Source organism: Rhineura floridana, chromosome 1 (assembly GCF_030035675.1).
Source record: "Rhineura floridana isolate rRhiFlo1 chromosome 1, rRhiFlo1.hap2, whole genome shotgun sequence".
Classification (NCBI taxonomy): Eukaryota; Metazoa; Chordata; class Lepidosauria; order Squamata; family Rhineuridae; genus Rhineura; species Rhineura floridana.
In genome coordinates, this window is record NC_084480.1 from 299,534,409 (window position 1) to 299,560,162 (window position 25,754).

The following is a 25,754-nucleotide window of genomic DNA, read 5'->3' on the forward strand; positions in this document are numbered from 1 at the left end:
GGTGATGGGAGTTAGATTCCAACAGCATCTGGCTACCCTTACCCTACCAAGAACCTGGGAGGTAACAATTTTCCTGTATTTTTTGTGGGGGGGAGAAGGACAATTCACAGCAGCCACAGAACTGGGCTCACATTTGATATAATTGTCCCTAAACAAAAATTCCAAGATTAAACCAGACCATATTAATCTTCCCCATCATAACTGCACACTAGCCAACACACTGCCTAGCTGACTGTAAGGATTTTTTTTAAAAAAAGATTCCAGACAACTCAACTTACTTCTTTTTCTTTCTGACCACTGACATGCCACAAATGACTAACAAAAGTATGCTCTGGAGGGAAGGAGGGAAAGAGAGAAGGAGGGAGGCTCTCCAGGATTTCAGATGGGGGACATTCCCAGTCCTACCTGGAGATGCCAGGGATTGAACCTGGGTCCTTGAGCATACAAAGCACATGCTCTACCAGTGAGCTATGGCCCTTCCCCAATGCTGAAGTCCAACAACATATGGAGGGCACAAGGTTGGGGGAGACTGTGCTTTTCTGTCTGTCACTTTTAGAATTAGTCTATGATCATTTGTAATGTTTGAAATGTATTTTCATATTTTAAGTCTCCTTGAGCCTTTTAAGTAGTGGGAATCTTACAAGTTAAATGAATTGTGATGACAAATAATATTTTATTTAGCAGTAAAGATCCATGCTAATATAATACAGTGGCCACAATCCATCTGTCATTGCGTTCTACAACTAGCAACCTGGATGTTTCCTCCCTTCTTTCAGACGTCTTGTGAAAACTATATTGTTTAGACAGGGCTTTGTCACTTGATTTTTATTTTCTTTTTAATCAATCTGTGTTTATTGATGTTTTCAATTATGTTTTTCTGGCTGTTTTTACTTTTATATATTGTACTCTGCCTTGTACTCCTATGAAAGTACAGGATTATAAATACATAAATAAAATAAATAAATGTTAGCGTGTAGCCTCATCCACAGCAAAAAAACACACGAGCTGTTTCAAAGGGTTAAATGAAACAGAACTATTATAATATTTTTATTATTGTTATTTAGACTTGTTAGTTACTTGTTACTGAAAAGTCTCCAAGCAACTTACAAACACATTTAAAAACATAAACACATACTATTAACAAATTCATACAAAACAACAACAAATTCATGAAAATATTGTTATTGTTATTAACATGTATATCCTTCCCTTCTTCCCAAGGGAGCCCGGGGTGGCAAATAACAAGCAATAAAACAATAAAAACATCTTAAAAACAATTCCAATATAGATGCAAATTGGGGGGGGGGGAGAGAGAGAGAGAGAGAGAGAACACGCACACACCACCACAGGAACCTTTGGAAGAAGAGGTCTTCTGTTCCTCAAAGACCCAATGGAAGGAAGGTGTTCAGCAAATCTAGTTTTGTGCATACACCGATTCAGGAATTAAGCTTCCCAACTATAGCAAGGCAGTTTCGGAGACAGGAAAGCGACTACCTTCCCTCATGCACTGTACTGAGCAGGACTACTGAAGCACCAAGACAGGAGAAGGAAGACTGACATCCTTCTCCGAACTGTTCAAAATGTAGCATCCCTTTGCAAAGAGGCAACACAGGACTAATAGTTATTTTATTGACATCAATGGGGGCCAACTTCCAGTCCATGGGCCACATGGCCCAAAAGGGGAACTTATCTGGTCCACAAGGCAGTGTTCCCCAAACCACACCCTCCTGCCCCATACCCAAAATCACATGAGACATCAGGTGTGGGTCAGGTAAAGATGTGGCTGTAAAGAAACAAACTGAGAACTTTAAAGTGCACCCCCAATTGTATCTAACACATTTCTTTTCTCACTCATTCTCTGTCTCTTACACCCAATATATATCAAAAGATTAGTAAAAATACATCTTCATTATTGATTTTCTAGTGATTAAGGGAGGTGTTCCTTAAAAAGAAAATGTAAAAAAATAATTTATTCCCTTTTATTGTATGGCACCCTTTTATTATAAGGGCAGAATCTGAAGTGCGCACACACCCCATTACAGAAAATTATGTTTTACTAGTCTTCCTTTTACATGGATTGTGTTAGAAGAAAACAAATACCAGATGCTTGTTTGTTTTATTCACTGGAAGAGGGGTGGTGGTGAAAGGAGAGAGAGAGAAAATCTCTAGAAGCTCTCTGTAGCAAGCAGCTCTACTTTTAATTAAACACTATACGTGACAAGCGCATAAAAATGAGCACCATTTGAAAGCAGCAGGTAGGAAGTAAATTTATCCAACTGTAACTGCAGAATATTGTCTCTCCTCTAAGGCAATGCTGCAAGCCTATTATTGTTGTGCTGAGCCAATGCTCTTGGACAAGGTCATTTACAGGGTTTATGTTTATTTTTTGGTCATTTTGTGGGGAAACTGAGGATTCTGTCAGCCTCTTTGGAAGTCAAGTTAGGGTTGGAACGGCAAGGTAAAAAGAGTGTCATAAAAAAACACAGCAGCTGAATTTCACCAATGCTCAGGTCTGAAGACAAGCCCGACCCGGAAGCATTGATAAAGGTCAAGATAAAACATATGATCTACTTCGGTCTATGTTTGTCTGGTTCGACTCCTTGCAGTTGCCTTCATTGGCCATAGCTAGTTGAGGTGTACTGGCTGAATCCTTGCTGCCCTGGGCTTCTGCTGGGAGGAAGGGCAGGATATAAATCAAACAATAGATAAATAAATAAAAATACAACATCCTTAAATATTAGACAGGCAGCGTCTCTGTTGTCTTTCCGGCACCTACTGAAGGCTTTCCTCTTACAACAAGCCTTTTGAGTAGATATGTTACCCCAGGCTGCATCTGTATTGTAATTGTTTAAGATGTTTTTAAAGATGTTTCAATTTTAAGATTTTTTTAAAGTTTTTTTTTAAAATTTTTAGTGTTTTGTCACTGCTGCCTTGGGCTCCCTTTGGGAGGGGGCAGGAAATAAATTTAATAAATAAATAATAAACATCCCTCAAGCCCAGGTTCAGGAGCCACCATGGCCTCAAATCCTATTACCTAGAAGAGGGTTCCCAAACTTTTTTTCCCCACTTGAAAATTGCTCAGGGTCTTAGTGGGCCACATTGCCTGCCTGTTGTAGCCATTGTTAATTCCATCGAATTCAAATTGTAACATAGCAAAATACAATAGAATAAATAAATTAAGCAATACAAATACAATTAAAAATCAATCTAAATATTCAGTGCAACAGATGGGCTGTCTCCCATTTTCAGCCACAAATCACAGACATGCCATAAACCACCTGAATGCAGCTTGCAGGCCACTTGGGGTCTACAGACCACAGTTTGGGAATCCTTGACCTAGAAGATAAGGTGGGGAAAAGCTCACAGGAATGCAGTGCAACAAAACTACACATGATGTTCAATGAGGTAAGTTACTTGTATTAAGCAAGCCACGACTTTTCTTAAACATTACCAAAACTTCTGCCATAACAGAATATGCATACGTTACCTCCTTAGAAGAAAAAAGAACTAGATACAAGAAAAAATGCATTCTGGAAGCAGTTGGGTGCATTCAAGCAGCAGTGGTGTCAGGTATGAGATTTTCAAGCAGCTGGCTGATACAAAAGGCGGATTCTGCACACTGCAATCACGCATCAAACTAAAACATCTTATTTCACAGACAACAGTTCCCAGGCATCCTCTGTCTGACTTTAAAAAGAAATACTTCAGGGCCATCCTTGTTTTTTGCAGAGGAAGTAGGTAACCTCAAGGCTCTTGTGAAGTTTGGAACACAGTAAGGAACCATGCACCTATTATCACTTATCTGAAACTCCCTAGTTATGTGTGACAGTGGCCTTTTTAATTTAAATGTCCCACTGCAATGACATTTGGGAGGATACTGTGGATTATTAGTATAAGTACTGTTGTGAATTCTATTCCATATGATCTTAGCAGGGAAAGAATTTCAAATGCAAGACACCAACAAGAATTTATGGAACCAGAGACCATGTGGCAATGCAGGAACTTAGCTCAACTTTAAGTTGATAAACATGACACCTCTTTTTCCTCATTGCAGTGGTGACTGAGGGCTCACCCACGCTCCTGACAATAGCAGTGATGGTGAAGGAGGAAGAGGAGGCAGAGCTAAGGAAAGATTAGGGTGGCCCACTAATTTCTATGGAGAGAGTCTACCTGCCATCTCAATGAGCCAAGCCACCCATATCAGCTAATAACAGAAAGTGCTAACTGCACTTCACTGGGATTGTGGCCCCTTGAGGAAAACACATCCCAGGCATGATCAGCAAATTGGTAATCAAGGTGGTGATTACCACCAGGTTTTTTACCAGTCCTGCCAGCAATGTTTGACATCACAGCCTGTAGCTAGCTCACCTCTCCTTGTGGGTAAGAATAATGACCCATGAACTCACTGCAAAGAAAAGGCAGACTAAATGGAAAACAATTACTCTTGCAAAGCCACAAACACGATGGCAAACCCGACAGCTCTTCCAAACAGCAGTAGCTAGAGATAAGCCCATGACTTTTTAATGTGAAATCTTAACTAAATAGGGAGGTGTAAATGGTCTACCTCTCCTTCCTACCCTGAATCATACTCGTTCTAGAGATGCCAACAGAGATTTTGCTTGAAGCACAATCTTATGTATCTTTAGTCAGAAGTGGGTTCAGTGAGAACATAAGAACATAAGAAGAGCCTCCTGGAGCAGGCCAGTGGCCCATCTAGTCCAGCATCCTGTTCTCACAGTGGCCAACCAGGTGCCTGGGGGAAGCCCGCAAGCAGGACCCGAGTGCAAGAACACTCTCCCCTCCTGAGGCTTCCGGCAACTGGTTTTCAGAAGCATATCGCCTCTGACTAGGGTGGCACAGCACAGCCATCATGGCTAGTAGCCATTGATAGCCCTGTCCTCCATGAATTTGTCTAATCTTCTTTTAAAGCCGTCCAAGCTGGTGGCCATTACTGCATCTTGTGGGAGCAAATTCCATAGTTTAACTATGCGCTGAGTAAAAAAGTACTTCCTTTTGTCTGTCCTGAATCTTCCAACATTCAGCTTCTTTGAATGTCCACGAGTTCTAGTATTATGAGAGAGGGAGAAGAACTTTTCTCTATCCACTTTCTCAATGCCATGCATAATTTTATACACTTCTATCATGTCTCCTCTGACCTGCCTTTTCTCTAAACTAAAAAGCCCCAAATGCTGCAACCTTTCCTCGTAAGGGACTCGCTCCATCCCCTTGATCATTCTGGTTGCCCTCTTCTGAACCTTTTCCAACTCTATAATATCCTTTTTGAGATGAGGCGACCAGAACTGTACACATTTGCTTTCGTGCATGCATGCACAGCACTGGAGCTGTAGCTCCAGAAGGACTTGATTTATAGCAGAGTTGTCAGCCATTCTCTCTCTGGATCACCTGCCCATTGCACTTCACAATTTGTTCTTATGCAGTTAGAATTATACAGTCTTAGCCTCATCTTCCTTCCCTTTTTTTAAAAATAGCTCAAACAAACATATATGCATGTGAGAACAATTAAAAAAAAGCTTGCCACTGTGCCGTCTCCTATCTCCTCAGCTGGAATGAGCAACATGCATTCCCCCTAGCATAGCTTTGTGGCTGGGAGTTTTCATTAAGCCCATCTCTCAATATTTGCCCACTGTCATTTAAACAGAAAATGGTTTCAGTCCTGTTGTTTGTGGACACATATCTGAAAATGTGATGGCCGCAACTGCTACTTCTGCCCTCCAGTTGTCATACTATCAAAGCTCATGAAGATTTTTGAGTGGTGTACCACGGTTTTCCCCCCCACACCGAGAAGGAACAATTATTTGTTGTTTTATGTACACAAGGAGTTGGATCCAGAGCATTCCTTCCGCAAACAGAAAGGACTAAGAGCCAGCAGAGACGTCCAACTGGAAGATGATGTAGCGAGAGAGGCAATTTTCACCTATTGCTCTTTCCCCTGTGCCACCTCCTATACTCTAGGGGGGGTCCCCCAACCAAAGGGGCTAAAAGGGGAAGGAAGAATCAGCAAAATTACCTCTACCCTTCCTCTAGTGAGGATTCCACTCACAGGAACAGCATCTCCATACCAGTAAAAAAAAAAAAATCAGAGTTGGAAGGCACCTCAAAGATCATCTAGTCTAAGCCCCTGCCAGTGCAAGAAACCCACTGCTACAGCATCCCTGGTAGGTAGCCATCTACTTTCATCTTAAAGACCTCTAAGCAAAGGAGAGCCCATTACATTTCAAGGTAGTCTGCTCCACTGATTAACAGCTTGCACCACCAAGAGGTTATTCCTAATGCTTACTTTTTCTTGTAATTTGAATCCACTGGTTCAGGACCTACCCTCTGGAACTGCACAGAACAAATTTGCTCCATCATCTATATGACAGTGCTCCAAATATTGGGAAATGGCCATCATATCACCTCTTAATTATCTCTTCTCCAGGGTAAGCATGCCCAACTACTTCACTCTTTCCTAACAGGACTTGACAGCCATCTCTGTTGCTCTCCTTTGTTCGTCATGCATTAATGAGTAACAAGCAAAGTATATGATACAATATATATCTATTGCTTGTAGCCATTACAGCAAAAGATACAAATCCCTGTCCCAAAGAGTTTACAATCTTACAACATAAATCTATGAATATTTACTTGGAAGGAAGTCCTACTGTATTCAGTGGGGTCTTTTCCTAGGTAAATCTGCAGCTTAAATTTAGACGCAAAGGAAGGGGTGGTGGAAAAATGAGACAACAGATGGGAGGGAGAGGCAATAATCAAAAACAATGTGCAATGCATATGCACATACTTAAATAAAGCACAATAGACGGATGGATTATACAAAAACACATAAACTTCACAACATGAACGGAAAATATACAATGAGATATGTTGTTGTTATGTGCCTTCAAGTCGATTACGACTTATGGCGACCCTATGAATCAGTGACCTCCAAGAGCATCTGTCATGAACCACCCTGTTCAGATCTTGTAAGTTCAGGTCTGTGGCTTCCTTTATGGAATCAATCCATCTCTTGTTTGGCTTTCCTCTTTTTCTACTTCCTTCTGTTTTTCCCCAGCATTATTGTCTTTTCTAGTGAATCATGTCTTCGCATTATGTGTCCAAAGTATGATAACCTCAGTTTCATCATTTTAGCTTCTAGTGATAGTTCTGGTTTAATTTGTTCTAACACCCAATTATTTGTCTTTTTTGTAGTCCATGGTATGCACAAAGCTCTCCTCCAACACCACATTTCAAATGAGTTTGTTTTTCTCTTATCCGCTTTTTTCACTGTCCAACTTTCACATCCATACATATAAATCAGGAATACCATGGTCTGAATGATCCTGACTTTGGTGTTCAGTGATATATCTTTGCATTTGAGGACCTTTTCTAGTTCTCTCAGAGCTGCCCTCACCAGTTCTAGCCTTCTTCTGATTTCTTGACTGTTGTCTCTATTGTGGTTAATGACTGTGCCAAGGTATAATCCTTGACAAGTTCAATGTCCTCGTTGTCAACTTTACAGTTATATAAATCTGTTATTACTTTAGTCTTCTTGACATTCAGCTGTAATCCTACATTTGTGCTTTCCTCTTTAACCTTCATCAGCATTCATCAACAATGAGATATATAATATTCAAAACAGAAAGAAGCTAAACAAGAACTCTGTGTGGATGAAATGGGGATAAGGCCTGTATCCAGCACATGTAAATGTAATGATTGTGCACTGTAGTCACTGTAAACTGCCATCAGCATTTTTAAGCCTGGCAAGAACCCTCAGCCTTCTCCCAGACTACAAGGCAGTAGAATTTCCCAGGTCTTCCACTGAGAACTAGAGAGGGTCAGAAAATAGCAAGACACCTTCCTTTCTAACCCTCAATGAGTTTCACCACAAAAGGGACAAGTCTAGGGTTGCCAGGTCCATGGCCTGAGACTGATCCTGTATCTTTAGGAGAAGAGAATGTCAGCCAAGTGCAGGTGTTCTTGCAACTCTGTAATGGGAAAAACCACAAGGTGGAATTCTCCCTCCCCCCTCCACAACTTTTAAAGATACAGAAGATCTCTTGGAGGCCGCAACCAAGAGGTCTTCTGTACCTTTACAAGTTGTGGAGGGGAGAGGGAGAATTCCACCGTGTGGTTTTTCCCATTAGAGTTGCAAGAACACCTGCACTTGGCTGACATTCTCTTCTCCTAAAGATACAGGATCAGTCTCAGGCCAAGAACCTGGCAACCCTAGACAAGTCCCTATACAGCTCGAAGCTAGGGAAGAGAGTGGGGTGGCCCTCAAAGCTGCCCTGGGCCTCAGAGGTACTCTCCCTCTGAAGCTGGTGTGACATCATCACAGTTAAGATTTTTCCGCCTGTTGTAGCAATTGTAATGCACTGTGCTAGGTGCTGCATGATTTTTAATTGTACTTGTACTGCTTCTTTTATTTCTTATTATACAGCCATGAGAGTGGCTGTATACGATAATCAGCATGGATTTTTCACATTCCGCAATGCTAAATTGAAAATACCCCCATGCCATTCTGATGCTTCCCATAAGCTCATTTCAAAACAAAACCTCACAAAACATATAGTCCTGAACTCAGAAATGCTTGCTTCACAACCCTCTAAATTTTCATGTCGATACACAAAACAGTCAGAGAGAATTGACAGTTCGAAGTGTAAAAAGACACAGAAAAAAACTTTCATGTGCTCAGAGGCACAATTCTTCCAAGCTACACAGGAAGTGGATTGGACTGTGAAAGACCAACCCAAATGGTGTTTGCATTCTGACCAATTTGTAAGGAAGCACAATATCTCAGAGAGGAGGTCAGGTCTCCTGCTCCCCTGGTGCATTCACTATAGCTGCCCAATTTCCCTGCTTTTTAAAGTTTGATATATATTTTGGCTATAGGTACATTCTTAAACAGCAAGGTTTTTTGCCTATTAGTGAATATATGGTAATACAACTGGAATTTCATAGAATTCAAATTTTAACGTAATAAAACGCAAGATACAAAATAAAAAAGCAAACATACAATTAAAAACTCAGTATGAATATTCAATGTGATGGATGTGCCATCTTCCATCTTCATCCACAAATACACAGACACAATGTGGACCACATAAATGAAGCTGACAGACCACAGTTTAAGATCTCCTACCTTAAGGCATTCCCAATCACCTTTTGGTGAACAGATGGCATTACATCTGCACTGGCGGTCAATGGCAATGGATCATTAGTAGACATACCGACCTGGCAGTCCTGTTTGTGCGGCTGAAGAGCAAGTGTGAGGACCTCTCCTCCACCACAGACAAGATAGTGCAAGGAAGCAGCTTCATGCAGAGGGCAAGACACATAGTCCCCCATTTTTAGAAATGAGGTCACATGATCGTGCAAATGAGGCTCCCTCACATACGATACAGGACTGCACATGAAGCACACAAAGCCCCGAGTGAGCCCAGAAAGAAGACTACACTCCCCACTGCTCCTCCACCACATGATGATTGTGCTCACCTTCTGTCATTCTCTTATAACAGTTGTTTTAGTATTCATACTGTGGCTGCATCAAGAGTTTCACTTAATTGCCTACCACAAAAGATAAGAGAATCTGACAATTAATAAAAGTTACAAACAGGTTTCCTTACATCCATAATGAGTCTAGTGGCCTTCATGATGAACTACATGCTTATATTAATTTTTAGCTTCATCGATTATTTGCCTCCTCTGGTGCCATCAGGCTCCTTGTTTTTTTTTCTTGTTCTGAATGAAGGATTTTGAAGCCCACCATCATCCCGCTCCATCCGCCGCCATAGGAACAAAAATGCATCATTTAAAAAAAAAGGCATGTAAAAAAATCACACCACACAAAATAAATCCTATAATTATATTTCCCCACTTGGATTAGGCAAATTTATTTGTTTGTTTTTTAAAAAGGCCTCCTCCACTAGCGCCCTGCGCAATAGTGGATGGCAAATCAAACAGAAAGAAACCCCACCACATATGGGCTGTCTATGTGAAAAGAAAGCAAAGCATTTTTGCCTTCTGAAGTGCAATCTCCATGCTGTAAAACCCAGGATTGTTCTCCCCTTCATCTGCAAATAATGAGTTTGATTTGCAGAGGCAACCTCCAATTTGGCACCTGTGGAAGATAACGGGTGCAATTTTGGATGGCACACTTTGCCACAGTTAAACATCAAACTCCCCAGCCGCACCTGTAAATCAGATACTGCTATCAAATGTGCCTGCAGTTATCTGTGGATGCAAAAAAAAAAAAACCCAAAGAAGTCATTCTCGAGAGGAAAACGCTGAGGCCTCCAGATCCTTTTATGACATCTTTTCACAGGACCGACTGCCCAGGTACCTATAGGCAAGGCCATTTGTATTCCACACAAATGGGGTGGGGGGGGGGAAGAAGCGCATTGTGAGTTATTGGCAATGCAAAAATATCCGGGTCCAAAGGAGAGGCTGCAGCACCCGGCATAGTGTTTTGTCCATGCTTAGAAGGAGCACAATAGCATTTGCAGAGTTTTTAAATATGTCTTTCATAATGGGACTTAAGGTGGTAGACAGAGGGTTCCCAAGTGGTCTGCCACCAAGCACCAACTAAACCCAGGCTTTCTTAGCTTCAACAAGGTTGCTGTATCCTCTGTCTTCAAACCACACAAAACTTTGTGTTGATTTATATGCCTGACCCTACTTAATATACAGAAAGTACTAGAATCCAGGTTTTCTTGGAGCTGACTTTAGGTTATTTGGTGCCCCATTTTAAAAAAAGGAGGCAGGCAGTAAGCGCGATGTACCCTGCAGTTACATTCGTAGAAGTCATAAGCATGTTGTGTTAAATTACAAGCATTGGAGACAGGGGAGGACAGCAGCCAGTTTGCCTGTTTCACTCTTAAGTTGCACATGTGCACACCTACACCCGCAGGTACTGAACAAGTTACTAGCGCCATTTCTGCAGCCTGATACTATTCAATGTTTACTTCAAAGCCCCACTAATTTCCAGGGGGATTTGCTGCTTAGCAAGTGTATTTAGGCAGGCATCAATGAATCCACTTGCTATGTGAGTATTCCCCTGGTTTGGATAAGGTAAGAAGCAACACAAGAGTTCTGTACTGTTTGATGCCTTCTCTAGACCTGCAAAAGAATTGTGCCAAAGTCTGGGGGAGTAAATCTCTCTTCCTTTCTCCATACCCCAGCAGAAGTGAAGAATCCCTGTCTCTCCCCCGAAGCCCCAAAACTTGGAAAGCAGTTGATGGTGAGGAAAAAATACAGGTTAGCTAGAAAGCCAAGACAATATTTGCAGACCTCTGCATTTAAGACTGCAGCCCAAGGATTAAGGCTGCAATCTGATGCACGCTTACCTATGTAAGCCCCACTGAACTCAATTGAACTCAGTCTGACTTATTTACAAGTAAACATGCATAGGGTTGTGCTGTACATCTCACCTTGCCAGCTGTGCACAGCGCACATTGGATCAACAGGTTCAACCCCCCATAAAGTCTCCTGATCTAAAATGTGTGTCATATGTACAAATCATTTCATACCATTTCCTAAACAAAAGAAAACAAAAAAACTTAGACCATCGATTTGCATTCACATTCCAATGTCGACTTTTTGACCAATTGCAATTTCATGGGAGGAGTTCAGAGAATAACTAAAGACTCATTCTCGCCAGAGCGAGTCATGCAGCTGGGAGAGGAAAGGTTATCAGAGACAGACATCAATGCTCAACACATACACATTCCAGGAACTCAAATGGGTTTTTAATTGGATGCAAGCAAACAATAGGAACCTACATATGATCGTGGTTTATAGTGAACTCTATGTCAAAAGGCACAAATCCAAGCATATAATTATAAGCCATTACAATTATGTAGGGGAAATGAAAAAAGATACAACGCGATCTGGAAGCCTTCTCAATTGCCATTCTTAACACACTCAATACTTTTGTTTCATAGCCAGCTAATCAACCAAATCAGGGCTAATTCTGTTCCATGCAATTGCACAGAAAGTATGAGAGACACAAACAAGTAAACAAACAGGAAATTCGCTTACAAAACAGTTTAAAGCCATGACATATTGCTAATACTGTTCAAAAGGACCGGAGGGGAGGGGGGAAATGAGAACTTGTGTAAACAAGCTAATACAGCCCTGCATAAATTATTAACTGCCTTACAAGTATTTTTTTTTAATCAGTCACACAAAACAATACTTCTTATCGGCTTAGGGAAAAAGTGTCATTTGCAATCATTTGACCTCATCAGTGGGTTCAAACAACAAGAAAAAAGAAAAACATTAGGAAGAACTTCCTGGTGGTATAAGATGTCGGACACATTTTAAGTAGAAGGTGGATGGCCACTTATCTGGGATACTGTAGCAGTGGACGTCCAACAAATGGCAAGGTGTTCGACTAGATGGCCTCTGAGTTCCCTTCCAACTCTTATGGTTCTATGATACTTTAAAATGTTAACAAATTCTGCATGCTAATATGTTACATGCAGCTGCCTTGGGGCCATTCAAAATAATTTCACATCACTGTTGAAGTGAAGGCTGTACCTTTTTAAATTCCAGATATCAAAATCGGCAGATGTGTGCAAGCCATCGCCTCCCTATCAAGGTAAAAATCAAGGAAAAAACTGCAATGTGTTAAAAACTATGGCAGACAATACTCATCTGAAAGGCATTTCCAAGGATGGGGATTGGTCAGAGCCTAATCTCTAAACTCCTCAGGGTCTTGCAAGCAGCAAAGGAGGAGAGATGATAGCATCCAGTAGAATTCCTGTGACATGACAGGTCTTCTGCAGTTGCACCTCTGTTAGGATCTCCATAGTTTCAACAAGCAAAGAGAGATTATTACAACATGAAAACAAGGGGAACTTTGGTCTTATATAAGTACATAGATACGTACACACTTGTACGTCAGAGTTATTATTCAAATAAGATGTAATGAGAAGATGAAAATGGAACTTAAGAGGTAACAGAATTGAATGCATAAAATTCCAGCTCCCTATTTTGCCACCCTGGACTCCTATGGGGAGGAAGTGTAATTTATCTGAATAGTATTATCCACAGCCTGGTAGAGTCTTTTATTGGATCACTGTCTCTTTGTAAAATAGGAATTTCTTTCCATGTATTTTTCTGCTTCTCTTTCGTGTACAAAACATGTCAATTCTTGCTCAGCCAGCCACCTCCTGTGCCTTGAATTCCTCCATCAAGATCAGTTTGCTTTCATGACTCCACGCCAGATTCCTGCAACTCCACTCTGAATCATAAAGGCTGCTGGACATTATGCGAAATGGCAAGGCTTCATAAAAATAATTCCCTGGCGAATTAAAGAGAGAACTGTGCCCAGGAATAGCAGAGACAAAGGTACATCAGTATCTTCTATTAGATCCACCTAAAATTTTGCAAGCTTTCAAGGGTCAACAAAATACTTTATCAGGTAAACATCTGTGAAACCCAGGAACTAGCACACTCCAAAGTTGGTGCAATAAAATGTACTATTTTATCTATAATTATAGCAGGAACTTTCCTTATTGATGTATTGCTTTATTGATGTATTTTTATATTTGTGTTTACTTCTTCTGTAAGCCGCCTTGAGGGCCTTTTGGCCGAAAGGCAGGGTATAAATAAAGATTAACATTAACATATACCAGGTCAGACTGTTTGCCCAGCTAGCTCAGTATCAACTTCTCTGAATGGCAGGAGGGATCGTGAGCAGTTTACCCCCCTCCATCACCTGCTCCCTGACCCTTTTAGCTGGAGACCAAGGATTGCACCTGAGACCTTCTGCACAGACACCATGCCATGGAGCTAACGTGAACGTCAACTAACATCCACACAAGGTTGATTCCAATTGGCACCCTTGCACCCACAGAAAGATACACCTCCAGCCCACTTAACAGAAAAGGAGGGGACATGATTTGGGCCAGTTTTCCCCTTTTCCCTGAAGCCCCACATGCCACCCACCCACCCCTTGTTCTGGAGGGTCCCCCCCCCAATTCTCTGGAGCTGATTTGGAGAGAGGAGCACCAAGAGCTGCAGGAGGGGAAAGAGGGAACTGGCAAAATCACTTCCCCTCCTCTTCCGTTAGACACTTTGGCAGGATCAAAAGCCCTTCTGTGGAATGCAAGGCACCAACTGGATTCCACCCATAGGCCTGAAAGGATTTCTTTATTTTTTTAAAGAAAGTGTGGTTTCTCTTTTCCTCCAAGACATTATGCATTCGTGGACATGCAATACATAACATAAGGTTATGCTCATTAATCCTTCTGGTCTGAAATAATCTACAGCAGACGCAGCTGATAGCTATTGCATTAGCACCCCTAGAAACAGGTACAGGCTATGGACCAACACACACACACTAGACTATTTAGCAATACAGAAAATTCTGTTTTAACTACATCCATAAACATGCTGCTATTAATCACATATTATTATAGAGATGGCTGCCTACCTACATCCACTGACAAGTCCTTGGGTATTCCTGGTAAAGCTGCTAAGCAGATAATGAACAGAGAAAACCCCCAGGAAGTCAGATTTCAGCAAGCCGTCAAACACCCATCCATTAAGTTAAGTAAATGCTTGATGCTATTTATCTTAAAACAGTGCACTGGCTCAAAATAGACTTGGAGGCCCAATTCATACATTACAAGGAGCAGCGAGGATGCCATGCGGCTTCTGGTAACATTTGAGTGATTGACCCACGAGGACAAGCTCAAATCAAAAGGGTATGGTCACATAGGGTGCCCCACCCACAACATACCAGCAACACACCAGCAAGTAATTCCTGTATAGAGCCCAGCAAATCAACACCATGCAGTCTAAACATTAGCAGCACTCTCCCTCCAACAGTCTGCTCTTGGAAACTCTCGACAGTCATGGCTTCTGCAAAGAATCCTGGGAACTGTACTTTGTTTAGGGTGCTGAGCATTGTTAGGAGACCATTATTCCCCCCTCCCAGAGCTATAATTCCTAGAGTGATTTAACATAACAACCAGACCCTCTTACCAGGGAATTCTGGGAACTGTAGCTCTATAAGGGGAATAGGGGTCTCCTCACAATGCTCAGCACCCTGAACAAATTACAGTTCCCAGGATGCTTTGGGGAAAACCATGACTGTTAAAGCAGTATAACAGTGCCTTACATGTATGGTGTGAATGTGGCCTACTAGACAATTACTGGTAGGCTGAAATGTTCTCCTACTGGTTTCAGAATATTGCCATTTCAGATGTTGCGTGCATTTGTTTTTTGTAAAAAGGAATCAGGCCACATCTTTCTGCATCTTCTGCCTCACTTACAATTTATTCCTGTTATTTTTTTAATTATTAATAATAATCCTATTTATAATAATGTCATATTATAGTATTAATTCCATCAAAGCAGCTATACCCATTGATTTCACGTCTGCCACACAGAAGCAACAATGACCCTTGATTGCTGTTTGACTTGCCTATTAAGAACCTGACCCCTCAATTATTACTATTTTCTGACATTCTATCATTAGTAAAGGGACCCTCATTTCCAAACCACTTACATCATATACCACTCTGCAAGAGTATCGAAGAATGAACAGTTTTGCAGAAAATGGGTTGAAAGAAGCCTACACACACACACACACACACACACCACCATAAAATTCAGGGTCAGGTCTGCAGATGTAAACCATGAGAAAGTTATTTGTTCGCACCAGCAAATCTTGAAATAGCCAGCTTAGGGGTGGGGGAGTAGCAAAACATGTATCAGATGTTGCTGGTCTACAACTCCCATCATTCCTGATGATTGGCCATGGCAACTGAGACTTATGGGAGTTGAAGTCCAGCTACATGTGGAGGGCTACCTGTTCCCTACCTCTGCTGTACATACAGAATATACACACTGCATATAAATCTACACTTGCACCTCTCTTTTAAACTGAGTGGCAAACCTGCCTTGCAGCTTAAAAGATCATTAGGAAAGGAAATTGGGCTCAGAGGATACATACCAAAGACTGTGTCTTCTGGACCCAATTCCTTCCCGTCCTGATACAGAAAGCAATCTGCCATTTGCTTCTGTTCAGTTGAAGTCCCAGTCCTGGCTTGCTGAGGTCTCATGTTTGAATCAGCTTTATGATGTCACAGGGGCAAGGCAATCAGCCCCTTCTATAACAAAAGTCAGTTGTATAACTGCAGGGCCAATTTTTAAAGCTCAATCCTGGAGAAAGTATGTTTGGGTTAAAGGCAGGAATGGACACTTCCAAATTAGCCCCAATACTGTTAAAATATATGTGTGTGTGTGTTTACCTTGAAACACAAATGACAAAAGCCCTAACTAGTTTAGTTCTACTTATGCTTGCTAGAAAATTTTTACAATGCTTTCAAAAGATTCTCAGTCAAAATGTGTATCCGTATTTATTTGGCCATATTATAAGCCCCTTCACACTTCTGTTAGCCTGATAAACAAGACAAAGGTGAAGCCTAAGTGAAATTCTGTTTTTGGACAGAGATGCTATCAGTGTTTGCCATTTAGTTCCAAACAGTATCAACAAAATTTATAATTTCAACCTATTCCAAAATCTGATGGTATTAGGCTACTTATAAAATTCAGATTAATTTTGCAGAGCACTTGGCCCATTTTTAAATGCTTATATACCTATTTATTATTTATTTATGTATTTATTAAATTTATATCTTTATGCCGCCCTGAGCTCCTGCTGGGAGGAAGGGTGGGATATAAATCAAACAATAAATAAATAAATAAAATATCTTGCCCTGTCACCCAGAAGGAGCCCAGGGCAGCAAACCTATCCAACATCTCAATCAACTCAAAGTCATCAGTTATCCCTGCTTATGATTTTCACATAACCACTTCCCTCTCCCCCTTAAAAAAAATTAAAAGAAACAGACCACATTACAAATTTTGAGCCATTTAAACTCCTCTCCACACAGCACAGGCATTAAAATTAATGACGGTAAAAAAAAAAAAGCCTAAAGGAGAGATTCAGAGGTATATATATTGTATATTATAGATACACGCACAGAGCAAGTCACTCCTTAAATCTTGTTTGCAAGTATTCTAATCAAGGTAATGTAATTCATTTTAGTCAGCATCATCATTTTAGTCAGCATCATCTTTATCTGCTGAGATGCATAACTTTGATGAAAATTAATTAGTTCGTTGCTGCAGATGGATTTCTTAAGAGAACTTAGGAAGAGTGAGCCAAAACATGTCAAACACTCACTAGCATATTGCAAAAAGGTAGAGAGGGCTTATCAATAGAGTTGGTGGTGCGGGGGAGGGGGGAAGGACAAGGAAAAATTTGAGTTACTTTAGCCAGCATTTAATTACAATCAGCTTTTAAACTTAGGCTTTTCCCCATCCCTTTTGGTAATTTACTAGGCAAATTTTTTTCCCAAAAGTTCATAACTTACAGCCTGATCCTAGCCAGATTTTCTTAGAAGCAAATCATCCTCCCACCTCAATTTCAGTGGGATTTAACCCCAAGTAAACACAAACAAGAATGCACACTCAGATAGCAATCCTATCCCCATTTACCTGTGAGTAAGCCTTATTTAACATAATGGGATTTACTTCCGAGAAAAACAAAACCACAGGATTGCACTGTAAAGTTACAAACCTGAACATACTTACCTGAGAGTCAAGAGACACTTAATGCAATAGGTCTTACTTCAGAGGCGGCGTGCATAGATTGCTCTGTTGCTCTGCTAACGTGACACAAGCACCCTTAAAACAAGGGGGAAGGGAGTCTAATTATAAAGTTTACACTGCTTTCCAAAAGATTCTTGCCTTAGACAGGCATTCACAGCCTGCCTTGCTGGGATCAATACTGCTAGGCCAACAGACCGCTTGCTGAGCGTCTGAACTCCTGTCCATCACAGGAAACAAGGCAAGAAAAATTCCTGTGAACATTCAAGATCAAACATTGAAGTAATTTCAGTGTCCAATCTTCCATTATCAGTATACTGGACTTAACAGGACTATTGAAGATGGAAGATGGAATTAATATGGATAATGGAATAATGGCTATTGAAATTATTGGACCTAACAGATTTTGATGAGATGGATTAATCAATATGTTTATTTGGACTATGGTTATGACAATAAGATTATTATTATTATTAACGAGATGGATTAATCGACATGTTTATTTGGAGAAAAATTGATAGATATATTTCTTAAAGAATTGAAACCTCTCTTTGACTTTTTGTGGAAAGAATAAAGTAATGTTTATGAGATTTGATGATTAATTAAGATAACTACTGGAGGAAAGTGATTTTATAATATAATTTAAGAGACAGGATTGTTATATATTGTAGACCTATAACTGATCTGCGACAAATGGGAAGTCAACATTTTATTTTTTTGTTTAATCATTTTTGTTTTGTTTTGTTTTTTGTCTTTGAATGTTTTATGATTTTGTTTTGTTTGTTTTATGAAAATTTGAATAAAAATTATTGTAAAAAAAAAAAAGATCAAACATTGAAGAAAAACTAGGAGACTTGGGAACATCTGCATAGAAGGCAAGGTAACCCATTCCGATATTATGAACCTAGATGCACCTTTTATAAACAAAATGCAAGCCAGGAGGAAATACGAATTGCCTTGCTGGATTGGCTAGACTAAGGCCCATGTCATTTAGCATTTCTCTTGTTGTTTATTCCTAGCTCTTGGTATACATTGCCCCTGTGCATAAAGTTCCATGAAGCTATTACTAAGAAACCAGCCCTGAAGAGACCAATACTCAAGAAATGTATCTAACCCCATAACGCTTCCAAAAAGCTATTAAAATTTAGCTCAGGGATGGGATAGTATGTAGCCCTGCAGATGTTGCCAGACTCCAAATCTGATCAGCCCCAGCCAACACGGCCAACAGTCAGGGACATTAGGATTTGTGGTGCAACAAGATCTGGAGAGCCAGAGGCTTCCCTTTTCCAATTTAAATCAAATGCAAGGCTGGGATTTTTAAGCTGTTTTCAGGGAACTCTTTGGCTCTGCCATATTCTCTTTCAGAAGCAGTGTCCTTTTCATCCCCTCAAGGTAAAGAGAGTGAAACAGAGGACAATCTTCTACAACTATCACATGTATGAGAATGGATATAATGTGCTTATAAAGAGATACTGCCAGGATTCTGTAATTCATGCTTCCCCCAGGATGTGGCCTTGTCAGATTCCATAAACTAAGTGCAGAGCCAGGCATGGTCAGGACTTGAATAGGAGGAGGCGGGGGGGGGGGGAGAGAGAGAGAGAGAGAGAGAGAGAGAGAGAGAGAGAGAGAGAAAGCGCACTGCACAGTAGATGGCAGAATTCTATAAATCCATGTTGAATCTCTGCCTTGGAGTGATTTTTTAGGGATGTCAACAGATGCTTACGCAGGTGTCATCTTTCCAAAGTAAATGTCATTTATGGCACTTTGCAAAAGTAATTACACTAGCCTTTTCCAAAATACCACAAGGCAACATCATTAGGCTGCCTTAGAAAAATGACAGGGCTGTATAGCATGCAACAGAGGACCCTGCTCTACCCCAGACAGGGCTGGGCATTTTTGGTGGCTAGAAAGAAGAAATGCAAGCCTCATATCTTCTTCCTAGGGACAAATGACACTCTATAAAAGCACAAGGTCTTGCACTGACATTCCTGATTGCTGGAACTTATGGTATCCCTTAGTGAACACAAAGGAGTGCCGGACTGAGATCTCCCAACAGTCAAACCTTTTGGCAGAGCAAACCTTTAAACACAAAAGGACTGAAAGAAACTTGTCGACATTCCCAAACCTGTAGAATTTACTAAGGCAGTTTTAAAGGAATGGAAACATTAGACTAAGTTCAGATCGCCACATCAGACTACAAGATCATATTCTAAACAAATAAATTCCTGAAAGCCTACATGCATTTAAACCTCTTTCTCTCAGTCACTCACTGCAGTTAAGAAACCCATTTACTTCTGCCTGTGCACTCACACAAGTATTAATCCAAAAAAGATTTGCAAGCTGCAAAGGTCACAGTATTTGAACATCACCTGCTTGATATTCCTATGACCACTAAATATACCTGCATAATTGGTCCTGGTGGACAAATCATGTTCATTGCTCTTACAGAAGGCAGTAATGTTCATCCTCCTAAGTCACTGTTCTTCAACCTTGGTTCTCCAGATATTAGTGGACTACAACTCCCATCATACGAGTTGTAGTCCACTAAGCATAGGAGCCCTTGACTTAAATTTATCAAGGGTGCTGAGGTAGAAGATGCCGGTCTAATTACAGAAAGCTCTCCCCTGGGACATTGAAGCAGCCCTGAGAAGGGAAGGTCTGCTAGAGGACCTGGAGCTGGAAGGAACTACCACCTGCAATGGAGAATGTGAAGTAGCATTTCTATAATAAAACCGGAGCTACAACGGAATATATGCAACCACCTAGTTTGCCTATATGGATGGGCTGCCCCTGAACAGAGCGAGCGAGCTGAAGAGCATCTGGTGCCCAAATATGACTTCATCTCCTGGCCTGAAAAAGAAGGAGGAAGAGATATTTGTCCAGGAGAAATGGAAAGACTGACAGAGAGCAATTACTTGCCCTGGGCATTCAGAATGGAGTGTCTCCTCAGACGAGAGAAACTGCTGCAGATGATCAAAGAGGATCCATCAGCAGTGGACAATGATGAGGAGACAAAGAGAGTTTGGAAGAAAAGTGTCAACAGGGGGGAAAAAATCTTATTTTTTCCCAAGTGAGTGACAATCAGACTGGTGTCATTTATGAATGTGAAACAGCCAGGCAGATGTGGAACAAACTGAGCCAATTCCATAAATTAAAAGGACAAACTCTTAGTTCTTGTTGTTGTTTTGAAATATTAAGATTTTGTTGTCAAGATTTTTGAAAATTGTATTGTTCTTATTTGTATTTTGTACTTGTGTGTATTCGCTGTGAGCCGCCTTGGGGGTCTTTTTGACCAAAAGGTGGCATATAAATAAACTGTAACATAACATAACATCATCCCCAGACTGTATGGTCAATTGTCAGGGATGATGGGAGCTGTAGTCCATCAGCATCTGGGGACCCAAGATTAAAGAACAGTGTTCTAGTTTGATGCTTCACTCCTAATCAGTCTTCCAAACTGTTCCAATTATGACTTGCAAATTGACAGCCCATTTGAAGGGCTAGCCTCAAAGAATTTTTGCTGTTTCAGTGGCTAAAATCTTCCCACATGTATCAATGACCTTCTGAAACTCTCTATGGCCATCCCTGATGCAACATCGCTTTGGACCAACATCTAAATAAAGAAATAAGCCTCCATATTTGCTTCTAATGTGGAAATTGAGCTACTGTTACTTGGGGATCTCAGCCTTGCACTCAATGCTTTGGTCAGCATTTAAAGTTAGCTAATGAGTTTGAAACAGGCTCATTATCACTAGAGCCCTAACGTGGCCATTTCTGCAAAGCTGTTGTCTCAACAGCATCTACACGTAAAAGTTACATTCACAACTTACTAGTTATTCTGGAGAAGGACAACATAAGTAGCCAAAAGATGCAGGAAGAGTGTTTGGTACATAATTCCAAGCATAAGGAAGCTTAGAAACAAAAATAGTTCAGCTTATACCTGTTATTACTGGAGCACCTGTGCTGACTATATATAAAGTGTTTGAACTGCAAAGAACAAGTATGGAGAGTTTGTGAAACTCAAAATCCTGCCAATCTATTCCACCAACAGAGGAACCAAGTGAAGGTACCATCCAGATCATTCTGCATCCAATATTTCCTATCTAGATTGACTCCATAGGATGAATATGAGTATCAAATGGAAAAGGAGAACAGAAAGACATGGAATGGAAAAACCACAGGAAATATTTACACCACTGCAAGTAGTTGTCAACATGGAAACACACATGCAAAGGTCTTTGGAGCTGAATCAATTCTACACCTCACACGCACCAATTTTACAGTTGTTTTGTACAAGAAAAATAAATTTGAAGGCTAAATGTCAATCCACTACATAAATTAACTGAATCAGAGCTGTAACTACATAAGAAACTGAGATAAGCAAACTTAGGTGCAGTCATCTAAATAAGTTTTTACGCCCATACAGTTTATCAAGTCATCAGCTTTCTTTGAACTTTGTTCTAGGCATTATTCATCAAGGTTAAAAAAAAGAAGAAAAAACACTTGAAACAATGTAGAAGTCTGAAGCTGGTGAATAACTGGAAGAGACCAAAGCTACAAGAAAACTGTTAAATTGCTATCCAGGATGAATCACAGATCACCACTTCCAGAAACTTACAAGACTGTGACCTGGAGCACTTTTACCTAAGAGGAAGGCCCAATGCAACCAGTGGAATGTGCTGCTTGACCTTCTTCATTTGCATTCAAAAGTGAATCCCATAGAATTCAGCAAGATGTACAGCACAATCCTACGCATGGGCAACTGGACTTCGGTGGGGCTTCCTCCCGGGGAAAGTGTGCACAGGTTTGCAGCTTCATGCCCCAGGAAGCCTAAGCGTTCCTCCTGGATTTCTAATTGGTGGCTTTAGGATTCAGGTGTGTTCAAAGGCGGGATCCTCAACTTATTTAAATGCAGCCCCCAAGATTAACGATGGAGCAAATAAACCTGATGGGCCCACACACACTTCCTACTTCAGACACCTTCCACACTGAAAGGGTTTCTTTATCCTCTCTGCATTTTTAACTTATGTTGAATGAAAGTTTTGCAGCTGGCACGAAAGAAGGAAAGGTAGGCCCAAACTGCGCTTTACACGGGAGTTCTCTTTAGAGAGAGATCTAACAGTGTTGCATGGAACATGTACAAGCCATTAGGCTGTCACTATTACCTTAGCCACACGTGCAAAGAGAGGGATAGAGAGAGACCAACAGCATCCACTTACTTCTCATACTCTGCGTTGTCTCTATCGCACCGTGAATCCTTGTGCTTTTGCCAGTCTTTACCATGCTTGCAGGTGGTCAAGAGGACAACATCCTCCCCATTATGGACATGATATAAGGCATTCCTGGTGTCGGACCCTATCCCAGTCAGGTACCTTTTCCCCTTGAATACCAACATGTACTTCCTGAGCGGAGGAATGGTGTTAAACCGCAGGAAGCCCTTTTCCCCTCCTGTCCTCGGGTGATCCTTAGAAAAGAGCGGGATAGAAACGTCAAACTTCGGCCGGAAGTTTTCAGTACTGATGCTGGCTTTGGCCAACATGGCCTGGCCGATGTCGAACCCCACGTCCTCGGTGTAGTCAGGCCAGGTGCCGGAATATAAATTAAAAACTAAATGATTCCTACCGTTGTTCCACAAGTGGAGGTTCTGCACTTTGGACCTCAGGCTGTGCACGTACTGAGGGGACAGCTGGTCTCTGTCTAAGGTATCCAAGCCCAGGACAAACAGGCAAGCTTGGCTGGGATCGGAAGTATAAAACCGGGAGCTTTCAATGGCCGCGAGGATGTTTTGGTAACTTTCTGCTATTTTCTCCCCTTTCTGCTGCGGGTAGACGTAAACCTTGAAGCCGTTCTTCTTGCACCGGGCGAAATCGAAGCAAGACTCCATGCGGCACTTCTTGCCTTTGTAGACGCTGGCGTTGGCGTCGCGCTTCTGCCAGGGGTAAGTGTGCGCATTGTACTCCTCGTTCTCCAGCTGGTCCCAAGGAACGAAGGGGCGCAGAGCGTCCGGGAATCGGGGCCAGTAGTGCTCAGGGCTGGTGTGCTGCAAGCCATTCCTGCCGCCGCTACTGTGCGCCTCCCGCCTGCTTTGGTTCCTGGATGCTTTGAACTGCACGCCTCCGAAGTAAAAGAGAAGGACGACGAAAGTGCCGGCGGAGAGCAGGATGAAATAGCGTTTTTTGGCCTGCATGTGTCCTATCTGGGTCAAGATGATTGTAAATAAACACAAAGATCGCCCAAGTTTGCCAATCGACACTTTCAGCTTGAGTCCGCCATCTTCCCGCCTGCAAAGACTTTAAACTCTCTTCTCCCACCTTCTCTTTATTCCTTTCCCAAAGCCTTGGACTGATGCAGCGCATGTGGGCGATTTCTTTAACTTTCTCCCCTCCTGTCTTTCATCTTTGGCTCGCACAATAGAGGATTTGGGGGGAGGGGGTAGCGAGAGAGAGAGGAAGCGGGGAAGACCGAGAGAAGGGAAGGCAGACAGCGGCAGGCAGAGAAGAATCACGCCCAGCGCGGCTTGGCAAAGGGAGGCGAGGAATTCTCCCGCATGCAGACGGCGAGGAAGGAGCGAGGAAGAAGAGGACCAGGTCTGACAAAATGAAACCACCGAGTCCAGCTCCCTTTCGCCCTCCAATCTGCTGTTGCAAGACTGAGAAATTTGTCCCGCCCTCTCTCTCTCTCTCTCTCTCTCTCTCTCTTCCTCCCTCCTTCTCATACACTCGCACATACACTGAGCCGGTGTTTGCAGATGATCAAGGTGTACCAGCAGCAGCGGCAACTTCAACTCATACAAAACATTCCTGCAATGTTTAAAAAAACAAAACACAAACCAGGAAGGGGGGGAGAGAGAGAGGGAGAAAGAGAGAGAGACCGATGCACCCGGCTTCAGAGCAAGTCGGTATCCAGCAGCAGCAGCAGCAGCAGCAACAGCCCGCCCCGGTTCACGGTGTTAGCACCATCCGGGATTACATCTTCCAGCCCGAGCGCCGTAACCTTACGAATCCCTGCATTTCTCTTTCCTTCCTTTTTGCAGCGGCTCCATGGCTCGGGGGCTCCGTATGCTGCTCGGCGATCTCAGTGTGGATGGCCCCCAGGATGGAACCAACGAAGGATCCTCCTCCTCCTCTTCTCCTCCTTCCTTCCTTCGCCACCGCCTCCTCCTCCTCCTCTTTTTCTTCTTCTTAGCCCCCGCCCCTCTCAACCATTCATTTCAGCTACTGGCGAGCCACAGAAGCCCAGAGGGGGAAAGCGGAGGGGAGGGCGCGCAAGGGAGGCTGCTTGCTCCTCTTCGAACGTTGCCGATCGCAGAATTCGATCGCCGAACGTTAACCGGTTCTGAATATTACACTTACAACATTCCATTCCCCGACACCACGGCGCTGACCTCATCCATCCACGCAGCCTGCTCGCCGATTGGCTGGGCGTCACGTCCGGAGTGGGAGGTGCTTCCGCTGCACCCATTCATAACCCCCCAAGCCGGAGGGTACAGCTTTGCGGTATATTAAATGCAAAAGCCCTCGGAAGGTGCTCGCCTGGTCGCTTCGTGGGGAAGGTTAAAAGATAGTTGCAGGGTGAGGAGGAAAGGGCTTGCTGGTGGGCACGTCGGTGCAAAAGGCAAGCCATCTGCCCGCCCTCCCCATCCTGTGATCGTGACACTGATTGAGGAGGAGGATCCAAGCGGTCTTCTCAAGGGAGATTCTCTTCGGTAACTGGATTGACGGAGAACCAGAATCTGCCCCATTTGAGGGAGCCAAACTCGTCTCACTGGGCGTCCTCAGCCCCACCTCCACCCCAGTGCAGGCGGCGGCGACAGCCGGTTGCCTAGGGCAGCGCCAACGTGTTTGGCGATTGTTGATGGTGGGAGTGCCCGGGAAGTAGAGAAAGGCGCTTCCCAGTTTGCCTTCAAGGCAGCGAAGATCCCAGCAGTCAGCAAGAGGAAGGGCGTAGCACTTGGAAACCTGGCGTGCTGTGATGGCAATGCTTGAAGGATGAGCTTGGCCCACGTTTGCTTACAGGTCGTGGCTGGTAGGGCAGTCCCAGACCAAAGCGGCACACGCTTCCTTCGGTGGGGCTTACTTCCGAGTAAACACGCATAGGACCGAATCGGCATGCATTGCTTGAATCAGGCC

At 42.4% G+C, this 25,754-nt stretch overlaps 1 protein-coding gene across 1 annotated transcript in view; it reads right to left on the reverse strand.

Moving 5' to 3' along the window:
- Positions 1 to 25,313, reverse strand: part of EXT1 (exostosin glycosyltransferase 1) — a 326,984-nt gene extending 301,671 nt beyond the window's left edge. Inside the window, exon 1 of the mRNA XM_061605523.1 lies at positions 22,845 to 25,313. Coding sequence (XP_061461507.1) covers positions 22,845 to 23,812 — 968 coding nt within the window. The 5' untranslated portion in view covers positions 23,813 to 25,313. The remainder of the gene's footprint in view (positions 1 to 22,844) is intronic.
- Positions 25,314 to 25,754: the final 441 nt, after the last annotated feature.